At 38.7% G+C, this 12,008-nt stretch overlaps 2 protein-coding genes across 2 annotated transcripts; both read right to left on the reverse strand.

Annotated features, from left to right (window-relative positions):
• Positions 1-18: 18 nt before the first annotated feature.
• LOC121780880 (pentatricopeptide repeat-containing protein At5g55840-like) lies at positions 19-3,895 on the reverse strand. The gene is made up of 2 exons (XM_042178523.1): positions 3,685-3,895; positions 19-3,602 (listed from the first exon to the last, which is right to left on the reverse strand). Exons 1-2 carry the CDS (start codon positions 3,830-3,832, stop codon positions 370-372), a joined length of 3,381 nt encoding a protein of 1,126 aa, XP_042034457.1. The 5' UTR covers positions 3,833-3,895; the 3' UTR covers positions 19-369.
• A 4,996-nt stretch (positions 3,896-8,891) lies between these two features.
• On the reverse strand, positions 8,892-11,967 carry LOC121781700. Its single transcript, XM_042179402.1, has 6 exons — positions 11,850-11,967; positions 10,273-11,349; positions 9,713-10,181; positions 9,268-9,511; positions 9,097-9,223; positions 8,892-9,001 (listed from the first exon to the last, which is right to left on the reverse strand). The coding sequence occupies exons 1-6, from the start codon at positions 11,965-11,967 to the stop codon at positions 8,892-8,894; spliced, it is 2,145 nt and encodes a 714-aa protein (XP_042035336.1).
• Between the last annotated feature and the right edge of the window lie 41 nt (positions 11,968-12,008).

Here is a 12,008-nt window from a genome sequence, read left to right on the forward strand (position 1 = left end):
ATTTAAAAATGAGTATCATTATCATTAAATATCAATTTTTTCATAGGATAATTCAAACATTAATACTATATACAAGTATTTAATAAAGAGGTTGAATATATATTCACAGCTTCAACATCTGTATAAATACACATCTTCAATGAACAAAATAAGAAAAAACAAGTTACATTTTCTTCAAATCTAGGATTTGAGTTGCACTCATTCTTTCATCGTTGATCTGCATTGCAGATGTGTGTTCTCAAACATCAGCCTTTCCCGAGGCTGCTCGAGCTACTGAAGACGAGTTCGGGTTACTACACGATGGCGCCCTGTGTTGCCTTGCCAGCCTGAGGAGCCGCGCAGGATTCTGCAAAATAGGACCTACAGACCTCAAGGTTTGCCTTTCGCGAGGTTTATATTCGCCACAGCCTCAGCCAATCTCCGACCCCAAGGTTCACCAGTCGAACTCTGGCTAACGAATCCTCCTTCCTCCAAATCAACCAGAATCTTCTCACCTCTCACAGAATCTTTGTCAGCAGAAACGGCCTCAATGAGGATGGAGAACGTGGTGGCATCAGGGGCGACGCTCCTGTGTTTCATCTCCTCATACAGCATGAAGACCCGAGCAAGTTCGCCACTCCGGCAGAAGCTAGTGAGAAGAACGTTGTAAGTCACAACATCCGGTCTAGCTCCAAGACGTTCCATCAGAAGCTTCAACTCCATTGCCTCGGACATTTTAGATTCTTTACACAATGCATGGATGGCTGTAGTGAAAGTTGGAATGGTCGGAATGAGCTTGCTCATCACCATGCTTTTCAGCATGGCCATCCCATCCTGTGTCTTCCCACTCTGCACGAGCCCCCTAACCAACGCACTCTCAGCCACCTGGCGGGAGCTAATGCCAAGAGCCTCCATCTCGTCTTTAAGCTTAAGAGCGCCCCGTATATCTCCACACCCACACATTTTCGCTATCAATCTGCAGTACTGTCTGATTGTCGGAACAAAACCACTCTCCACCATCCCGTGCAGTAAAACATGGGATTCGCGACATCTTGAGATTCTTTTAAGACCATTGAAGATAGAAGAGAAGGTAACTTCACTAGGCGAAACCCCAGCAGACTTCATGAAATTCAGCAAATCGAAGGCTTTTGACACATTGCCTCTCTGACTATACGCTGTGATAAGCATATCAAATGTCAAGTGATCAGCACAAGTCCCCTTCTCGATCATCATTTTCAGAAATTTAGCTCCAACGTCCAGCATCCCGGATTTGCACAGCCCCAGAATAACAGAATGACAAGTAAATTTATCAGGAATGTAGCCATGATTCAATATGGCTCTATACATCGCAAAGAAACCAGATATATTTTTTTGTGCTGATTCCCCATGCAAGAGAATGTTATACGTAATCAAACTAGGGGTTAAACTCCGGCTCTCCGTCATTGACAGGACATAGTCCATCTTATCGAGCTCTCCTGTCCTTGAACATGCATCAATAACTGCATTGAGAGTAACTATATCAGGATTCAGACCTTGCTTTACCAAATCATCAAAATAGTAAATGCCAGCTCGTCCTTGGCCGATCTTGACGAGTCCACTAATTATACTCGAATACATAAATTGGTTCGGATAAAGGGTTCCTCTCTGCACTCCCCTTTCCAACAGAAGAATTGCTGTGAAGACGTTCCCGGTCCTACATAAACCGGCAATCAGACAACCGTATGTATAACTATCAGGAAATAAGTTGTTTTCAACCATCTCATCTATAAGACTGAGAGCCAATGCAAAATAGCCCTGAGTAAATAACTCAGCCACCATGGTATTGTAGGTTACTATGTCTGTAGCATGAGGAACTTTCCGAAGCTTACTAAAGAAGTCAAGTGCTTCCTGAAGATCTGCTCCTTTGCACAGTCCCTTCAGTAAACTTCCATATGTAAAGGCGCTAGGCTGGTAGCCGAATTCAACCATTTTATCTAACAATTTGAATGCTCTCAAGACATCTCCTTTACTTACACAACCACCAATAATTGCATCGAAGGAAGCAGAGTTGGAAAGACCAATTCTATGGACGTGATGCATGAAATCCTCCGCCTCCGCCACATTTCCACTTCGACAAAGAGTGGATATCAATAAGTTACATATGAAAGCATCTGGAAAACGACCACTACGAAGCATTATGGTATAAAATCTGATTGCTTCATCGATATTTCCGAGTCTGCAAAAATTGCAAATCAATGTAGAATATACAATTTTGTTCATTCTGATTCCAGATCTAACTATTTTACAGATTATTTCCTTTGCATGATTTATCCTCCCAGCTTTAGAAAATCCATTTACAAGAACTGAATATGTCACAATATCAGGATGCATATTATTCTTAGACATTCCATCAAGAAACCCCATAGCTTCAGCTAGATTGCCGCTTCCACATTCTCCATCCATTAGTGTAGTATACATTATAGAGTTGACAGTGACTCCATCGAGCTTTAACTTCGCAAGTAGATTTCTCGCAGAATCCAACTTTCCATGCTTGCAGAGTCCATCCAAAAGAGATCCATAAGTAACCTGATTCGGCCTCAATCCCTTTGCTTGCATTTCATCAAGAAGTCCATAAGCTTCGACAAAATTGCCTCTGCGACAATGCCCATCAATAAGTGCATTATAAGTGATACAATTCGGTGAAACATCAACCTTACACATCTCATAACAAATTTTCCCAGCAACTCCCATTTTCCCCTCATTAACAAATCCATTTATGAGAGTATTATACGTGACTTCATTAGGGAACACCATCCTCTTCCGCATCTTCTTCAAAAGTAGATACCCTTTAGCACTTGTGTTATTCTTACACAAATCATCTATAAGCACATTATATGTACAAACATCAGCCTCAATTCCCCGGAAACTCATGTGATCCAACAGCTGCATAGCTTCCTTATACCTCCCCTTCTTACAGTGCCAATTCAGCACCGTATTATAACTCACCACAGTCGGGGCATAACCACTCTCCTCCATCTTCCCAAGTAAATAGTTCGCTTTCTTCAATTTCCCCTCCCCACAAAGCACATTCAGCACTATGTTAAACGTGGCAACAGTCGGACACACACCATTCTCAATAACCTCCCCAAAAAACTCCCACACAGGCTCAGCACGCCGAGCCTTGGCCATTGCTGCAAGAATCATATTACAACTATACACCGACGGCCTAAACCCCCTTGAACACATCAAACGAAAAGCCTCTAAAGCATCAGCAATTAACCCCATTCTCACATAAACCCTTATCAACAGGTCAAAAACAGCAGGGTTTGAATTGCAGAGAGGATAAGTATCCATCAACGCATAAAAAACGGATCTTGGACCCGAACCCGTATCCGACAAATACTTCAAAATCGACTTAGCACAATCATACATTCTTGCTCTAACGAGAATGTGGGTGGTGATACAATACAAGTGAGTTATGTGGGCGAGCTCCAAACCGGGCCGCTTCACAACCCATTTCAAGAATTTGAGAGCTAACCTTCCGTGAACTCGCCTAAGCGGTGCCGTTTTGTATTTCATGCAATTCAGCGACTCCCATCTATCGATTGTGAGAACTGCATATACACTTCTTGCAGCTTCTTTACCTGTTTAAGAACCCCAACCAAATTGTTAAAAAAATGAACTTTTCGATGAAGATGCACATGTTATTAAGAGTGGGATATATACCGTGAGAAGAGGCGCTGAATTTGCAGGCGTTTCTGAGAAATTGCGGAATATCTTTAGGGTCATCAAACGGCGGTGGACCTCTGGTTTTTGGAGTTTTGGGAGAAAGATTACATTTTGGCGCCTTCCTTGAACCGAAGCGAGACGCCATAGCATTAGTTACAGAGTGGTGAGCTTGAACACTCTTGAATTTTGGGAATTTTCTCAAACGGCTTTGGTTACTGAATTTGTATTTGTATTTTTTTTTTTAATTTTGTTATAATCAATTGATCATATAAGCCGCATACCCTATCAATTAATTACTATCTTTTGATGAACTGTCAACCCCGTGCACGGGACATAAGATTTTTAAAATACGTGTAAATAAAGATAAAATCATATGAGTTCATATGAAAAAGAGATTAGTACTAAAAATAAATACAGAAAAGAAAGAAGAATATAAACCATGTGCAAATAAAGTCTAAAAAGTAACAACCGACTAAATAGAACAAAATAAACAACTCAACAAAATATGATCCACAAAACACCGAGAGTTCATAAGTTTTGGAAAACCTCTTTGTAAACAACATTAACAGTCGAATCACCCCTACTATCATCATCCTCATCTTTACAAACCAAAATCTTCAGACATGCACGACTCGTAACTCGAGATATAGCAACATACAACTGTCCATGACTGAATACTGGTTTTCGTAAGAATAACCCAACATGAGCCAAAGATTGACCTTGACTTTTGTTAATCGTCATTGCATACTACACAGCTGATGCGAAGCATATTTCCTATATTTTCCCCTTTAGACTACACCTTTTTATGTAAAATATACCTCATTAATGTGTGTGTTCATCGGAGTTTAGGTTGTGAAAGCCGGGTGAAACGTGACACGCCTGAGGAGTCCAGAATCTTCGCCCGCTCGGGCGTTTTGAAGCTGCTAAATGCCCGGTCGGGCGTTTTCAAGTGGGTATGTGGAGTCCAGATTTATCGCTCGGTCGGGCGAATTTCCTTCTTAAATTCGCCCGGCCGGGCAGTGGATTTGAACTGCAGAATTGCATTTTCATGCGGAAGTTTTCTTTCCAAGGAGGGGACGTGGGAGAGGATAGGTGGAGAGAGAAACGAAAAAGGCTGTAGAAAGAAAGGAAAAAGAGTGGATGGGACGTTTTTGGAAAAAGGAGGAAGAGAGAGAAATTGATTAGAAAAAGGAGTGGGGGTCAGACGTTTTTTGGAGGGGAGAAAGTTGACGGCTGGAGGAGAAAAAGGAAGAAAGAGAGGAGGAAGAAGAGAAGGAAGAAATTCTGACCAACATTCCGACGATCCATCTCCATATCTCCATTCCACTCAACAAGAGCAAGCTTCCTACGGTTTTAATTATTATTACCATGTGCTTAGGCTAAGCTCTTTATGTTGCTCCAAGTTGTGATTTAGACTTGTATGACCGTATCTGCACCTTTGAATTCACGTTTTGACATCGTTGATGTGTTTAATGTTAGATTCTATCACTTTAGAGGCCTCTATCGTTATAGATATTTAATCCTTGTTTATCGTCTCTTTAACATAAACTTGGATGGACTAATCAATTGATGTGTTGTTGAATTAGAATTGTTCAGAGGATAATTTGACAATGGATTAGGTAAGTTCTTATAGTAGATGATATTTTATTCCCGCGCTTCCGCAGGAATTTGATATCGTTGAAAGTTAATTCATGGAACAAGTGTTCAGCTGACTGTGAATTATACGTCGCAAACATGTTCAGTGCACGCGATTAGGTTGATTAATTAATCCCAAATATGTGCTTTCGATATAGGTGTAGAATGATTCAAGTCTAATGAGCAACTTGGAGTGACATGTTTCTCCCATCTGTTTAGCCTTTCATTAGTTAACTTGCAGCTTAATTTTATCATTAGCTTATAGATTTCAAAACCTTCAAAACAAAATCATTTTTAATTTGTCTTTTGTTTGTTTTCTAATTAAATAATCTACGCCTCCCTGTGGTTCGACACTCAAAGTACTACACACGAAGCTGTATTCTTGCAGTGTAGTTGTAATATTTGGGTTAGTTTATTAAACTTGTGTGAACTTTACCATTAATATAAAAGCTCGAAAATTACACATCAAGTTTTGGCGCCGTTGCCGGGGAGGCAACTGGTTATTTAATTTAGGATTATTTTTGTTTTTATCTTTGTATAGTTTTCTAACATTTTAATTTTTTATTTCAGAGTTGTAGCTAGAAGACTAAGTCGAGCCAACGACTTTAAACAAAGGCGCTAGTTGGGAGGCAACCCAATGAGTTTTTAGTTTTCTTTATTTTTCTCTTAATAAATCGAGGGTTTTGTTAGCTCAATTCTTTCATTCGATGTATTTTTATGAATTGAGTATTTTGTTTTCTTTTTGTTGTTTTAGATTTTCTTTTTGTAGGAGCAGCATGGAGATTTGACTTATGTTGGAGCTTAGGAGGAAGCACACCCACAAAGGAACTTACACCCACCCTCCCACCCGAATGTACTATGGACGTCACGCCAAGTTTGGGGGAGTTCTATTTCCCTTTACTTTTAATGTTCTTCTTTGCATGCATTGAGGACAATGATGCATTCAAGTTTGGGGGGGGGGGTTGATTTATGCATGATGCATATTTCTTGGGTGTATTCTTTGCTAAATGTGTTTTGAATCATGTAATTGACGGGTGCATGCTAGATCTTCGGCTTTCTGGTTGGGAAATCTTGTTTGATCTTGCTTGATCTTTGAAGCTTAGGATGGATAGAATCTGTGCATGAATTTATTTGAAAGAGCATGTTGTGATTACATCCGATTTCTTGAGTTGAGGAGAGTATGAAAGTCATATGTCTTGTGGAAATTATCTTGAATTGATTTGCTTTATCGAGTTGCGTGCTTGTATTCATTTGTGTTAATGATATGGGAGGATAAGGCACTAGGATGAACTCCATGGCCAAATGATCACATGCCTAGTCCAACATACGTTCCCCTAGAAGCCACCTTGAGCTTAATTCCCTATTCGTTGTGTAAACACTTAGCCGATCACTGAGCTACTTAAATAAGCCTAATTTTAGCCTCATCAATTGACCTTGCTACTATTTGAGTGTTAAATACAAGTTGAGCTTGGTGTTTTGAGTTGTGAGTGTGGGGGTGGTGAACTGTAAAGAGTAGACTTATCTAGACTTGATATAATGTGAAAAGAATGAAGTTCTTAGAAAAAAAAAGAAAAGAAAAAGACGACCTCAAAATTCGCAAAAGTCGAGGTCTTTACAAAAAAGAAAAAAAAAAGAAAAAAAATAAGTTTGATGAAATAAAGATAGAGCTTCTATAATTGTGTGATGTAATCTTGTCTAGAATAGATCTCAAGTTTGGGGGAGTGTGAGTTTAGTTGTAATTTTGTTGTTTGATCTTTGGAAGGAAGTTGTATGAGGGAAGAATTTGACATTCAAATGTGTAGCCTTTGAGCTCATTATCCATATTTATCCTACCTCGTCCTTAGCCCTATTACAACCTTGAAATAAGACCTCGGACTTTATCGTTGATGCTTGTGGATGTTTTGTAAACAGCTTGGTAGAGTTAAAGAAGTTTGATTTGAAATCCGTGAGTCTATGTGATTAGTAATGCTTAATGAGTCAATGATGATGGTTTGAGTTGTTTGATCACATGCTTGGACTTACTTTGAAGTGCACTTTGACTTGAAGTCCTAGGGAGGCAACCCGGCAACGGCGCCAAAACTTGATGTGTAATTTTCGAGCTTTTATATTAATGGTAAAGTTCACACAAGTTTAATAAATTAACCCAAATATTACAACTACACTGCAAGAATACAGCTTCGTGTGTAGTACTTTGAGTGTCGAACCACAGGGAGGCGTAGATTATTTAATTGGAAAACAAACAAAAGACAAATTAAAAAGGATTTTGTTTTGAAGGTTTTGAAATCTATAAGCTAATGATAAAATTAAGCTGCAAGTTAACTAATGAAAGGCTAAACAGATGGGAGAAACATGTCACTCCAAGTTGCTCATTAGACTTGAATCATTCTACACCTATATCGAAAGCACATATTTGGGATTAATTAATCAACCTAATCGCGTGCACTGAACATGTTTGCGACGTATAATTCACAGTCAGCTGAACACTTGTTCCATGAATTAACTTTCAACGATATCAAATTCCTGCGGAAGCGCGGGAATAAAATATCATCTACTATAAGAACTTACCTAATCCATTGTCAAATTATCCTCTGAACAATTCTAATTCAACAACACATCAATTGATTAGTCATCCAAGTTCATGTTAAAGAGACGATAAACAAGGATTAAATATCTATAACGATAGAGGCCTCTAAAGTGATAGAATCTAACATTAAACACATCAACGATGTCAAAACGTGAATTCAAAGGTGCAGATACGGTCATACAACTCTAAATCACAACTTGGAGCAACATAAAGAGCTTAGCCTAAGCACATGGTAATAATAATTAAAACCGTAGCAAGCTTGCTCTTGTTGAGTGGAATGGAGATATGGAGATGGATCGTCGGAATGTTGGTCAGAATTTCTTCCTTCTCTTCTTCCTCCTCTCTTTCTTCCTTTTTCTCCTCCAACCGTCAACTTTCTCCCCTCCAAAAAACGTCTGACCCCCACTCCTTTTTCTAATCAATTTCTCTCTCTTCCTCCTTTTTCCAAAAACGTCCCATCCACTCTTTTTCCTTTCTTTCTACAGCCTTTTTCGTTTCTCTCTCCACCTATCCAATCTCCCACGTCCCCTCCTTGGAAAGAAAACTTCCGCATGAAAATGCAATTTTGCAGTTCAAATCCACTGCCCGGCCGGGCGAATTTAAGAAGGAAATTCGCCCGACCGGGTGATAAATCTGGACTCCACATACCCACTTGAAAACGCCCGACCAGGCATTTAGCAGCTTTAAAACGCCCGAGCGGGCGAAGATTCTGGACTCCTCAGGCGTGTCACGTTTCACCCGGCTTTCACAACCTAAACTCCGATGAACACACACATTAATGAGGTATATTTTACATAAAAAGGTGTAGTCTAAAGGGGAAAATATAGGAAATATGCTTCGCATCAATAGCCACAGGAAATTGTCGTCGTTGTAATTTGAACGGCAACCTTGGATCAGAAGGAATTAAAGACATTCGAGGGATCAGAACTTTATGCCCAACATTATGACCAGCCAACACTTGAGCATCCAAAACATAATCACCTAATCATGTAATTAGCAATCTTGTGCCATTACATAATCCATTCGAGTGATCTATATTCCCTAGCAGCATGACATGAGTACCAACTTTCAGCAATAATTCATGGTTAGGTGTACCTGAACACTTCAAGTTGTTCAAAAACTCAACAGAATGTATCTCAGTTAAACCATCCGATGTCGAATCTGAGTTAGCAATACTAAATAAAGACGACCTTCAGGCTGATCCAACGACATCATGAATTGGTTAACCTCGTCAACAATCTCCAACGTAGGAGTAAGTATTGCACGATCACGCAAGCAACCACTCAACTCTTCATGATTCATATAAGATGGATATATCTTGAAACAATTGTTTTCAAAGGATCACCAGAATTGGACAATACAATGTAAGAAGGAAGACCAATCACTTCACCATCATTTGGACCACCAAGAACACCATCTCCTATTGAAGCAACCCAAGAAGAAAATTCCTTCAAACATTCTGCTTCATCACAAGATCCAGCACTCAGCAGTCTCATATTTTTTGTAAGCCTCAAAACAGTACAATACTTCCAAAGATAAGAAGAGTTGATAACAACATTCACATCATCTTGCCTACTATCCTTTGGAACAACAGACAAGATTTGCCTAAAGTCACCACAAAAAATAATAGTTTTTCCACCAAATGGTTTATGCATACTACACTCATCACATACACGCATGATATCTCTAAAAGTCTGGTCCACAGCTTCAATGCAATGTTTATGAATCTTCGGAGTTTCATCTCATATGATAAGCTTGGCTCTAAGAATAAGTTCAGCAAGCGCACTCCCAGGTTTTATATTGCACATCGAATCTTCATCAACATTGATAGGAATCTTAAAGCGAGAATGTGTTGTTCTACCTCCAAGCAACAACAAAGAAACTATGCCACTGGATGCCACATTTAAAACAATTTCACTCCTCGAACGAATCCCAGCTGACAAAGACCTCAAAATGAAAGTTTTACCAGTACCTCCATAACCATAGACAAAAAACATTCCTCCACCATTTGAGTAAACAGATGACATAATAGTATCATGAACATGAAGTTGTTCATCGGTAAACTTAGAAAGAAAGTCCAAATGTTCTCTTCCCAAAGCTTCACGATCATAACACAACTCATCGCAAATCAATCTATTTTCAAATGTTTCAAAAAACTCAGATTTCGGATAAGGCATACCCTGGAAATCACGCAAACTTTTCCCAACATTTAACAACAATTTCTCAATCTCCACCAAAGCAAAATTTTGGACATCCTCGTCACTCAACAACAACCCTACAATAAAATATAATTTATTATTATACTGAACAAAAATATTTAAAACAAAAGAAATTACAAAAAGCGTAAAAATGTATATAAAAATTACCTGGAAGACTTATCAATTTTCGTTGATTATACAAAACATCTTCAGATAAGTATTTCCAACAACTTAGCCAAACAAAATCCAGTCTAGAAATAGATTCTAACGTCAACAAACTAACAAATAACAATCTTATGGAATGGACAGAAGACCAAAATGATGCCTCAATAATGCCATCAACATATTCCTTATCATCGTCCAACAACCCTAAAGCAAAACAGGCATCTCGGAATGTATCATACTGAACACCATTCACACGTCTAATGTCTTCATATGATGTAGCTCCTTTAAAAATATTCAACAAACATCTCAGATAATAGATATCACCAGAACTGGGAGGAACATAAAACAACCTCCCAATGGAGAAACGTTGCTTTCTAGGTTGCCAATGATCTGTTTTCCACATAAATTTGGTAGGAAATTCACCATAAGTGAGATCACGACCCTCAGAATAAATCTTATTTGCATCCATCCAACCCAAAAACTTGCTCTGATGAATTGTATTCCGATTCAAAACATTATCCAAACTCTCTCTCTCATAAAAAATAACACTTTGCTCATTAGGAAGGTGAAAACTCAATCTTTCAATGGACGGATCCTTATACTGAATCTCAAACCCCAAAATTCTCCAAGCAGCTTCACATGACGAAATGTATTTGCAATCATAATACAAACTAATTTCATCCTGTAATTGATCAGAACCATTTGCGCCAAACTGGAAAAAAGATGTAGTCACGCGATCATGACCTTTATTTATGTACTTAAATAAATACTTAATGGATCGCGATTGATTGCACCACTCAACATTAACGTGACCACCATATTTCATAAGTAGTGCACGATTGTGTGGAACAATGTATCTATTATCTAAGGGCATCCCATCTTTCATAATAACACGACCACTATCTCTACGTTTGTAAATAGGATAACCTTCATCATCAAACGTTGTGGCACCCACAAATTTTTTCGGAAAGTATTTTGAACATCTTCCGTTCCGCATGCAAGGAGAAGACTTTCGAACAACACCACATGGTCCATGCACCATATACTCTTTCACATTCTCATAATAGCAAGGATCAGTAACTGGATCAGGAATCTCAACAGAAATAATCTCATCAATACATTGAGGCCGAGGTTGTTTATCCTCATTGCTTAAAAAAGCAAAATGTGTGAATGGGGCAATCCACGCTTCTGAAACTCAATAGTATACACCACTGCAAAAAGTTTACACAAAACATTTATCAAAATCCTAAACTGTAAACTTAAAATAATAACCAAAAAAATATTCAATAAATGTTATCAAACCTGCTTTCACAACTCCAAAGATTTTTTTGGTTTAAGGATCTCTTACAAAACTATCCAACTTAACTTTAAAAATCCTACACACAATATTAGGGCGATCGTCTGATTTTAGGCCCCTAACAGAAAGAAATCTAATAATCTCTGGCCACTTTGGATTACATGTAAATGTAATAAACAAACATGGATAACCAATCCATCTACAAATAGCCATGGCATCTTGGTAATTCTGGGCATATATCTTGCACCACCAACAAAACTGGAAGGCAAAATGATTCGTTTACCATGCATAGAACCATCTGTATCACCTCGCAGTACAGCCTCCGCCAAACCACTATACATTTCAGCATGCAATTTTTTCTGTTGGGTTCTGACAAACAATAGACGACCTGTCTCAACCATAGTATAAGCATCAACAACAAACTGCTGGAATAGCCGCCTTG

The sequence above is a fragment of the Salvia splendens genome, chromosome 20 (assembly GCF_004379255.2).
Source record: "Salvia splendens isolate huo1 chromosome 20, SspV2, whole genome shotgun sequence".
Lineage (NCBI taxonomy): Eukaryota > Viridiplantae > Streptophyta > Magnoliopsida > Lamiales > Lamiaceae > Salvia > Salvia splendens.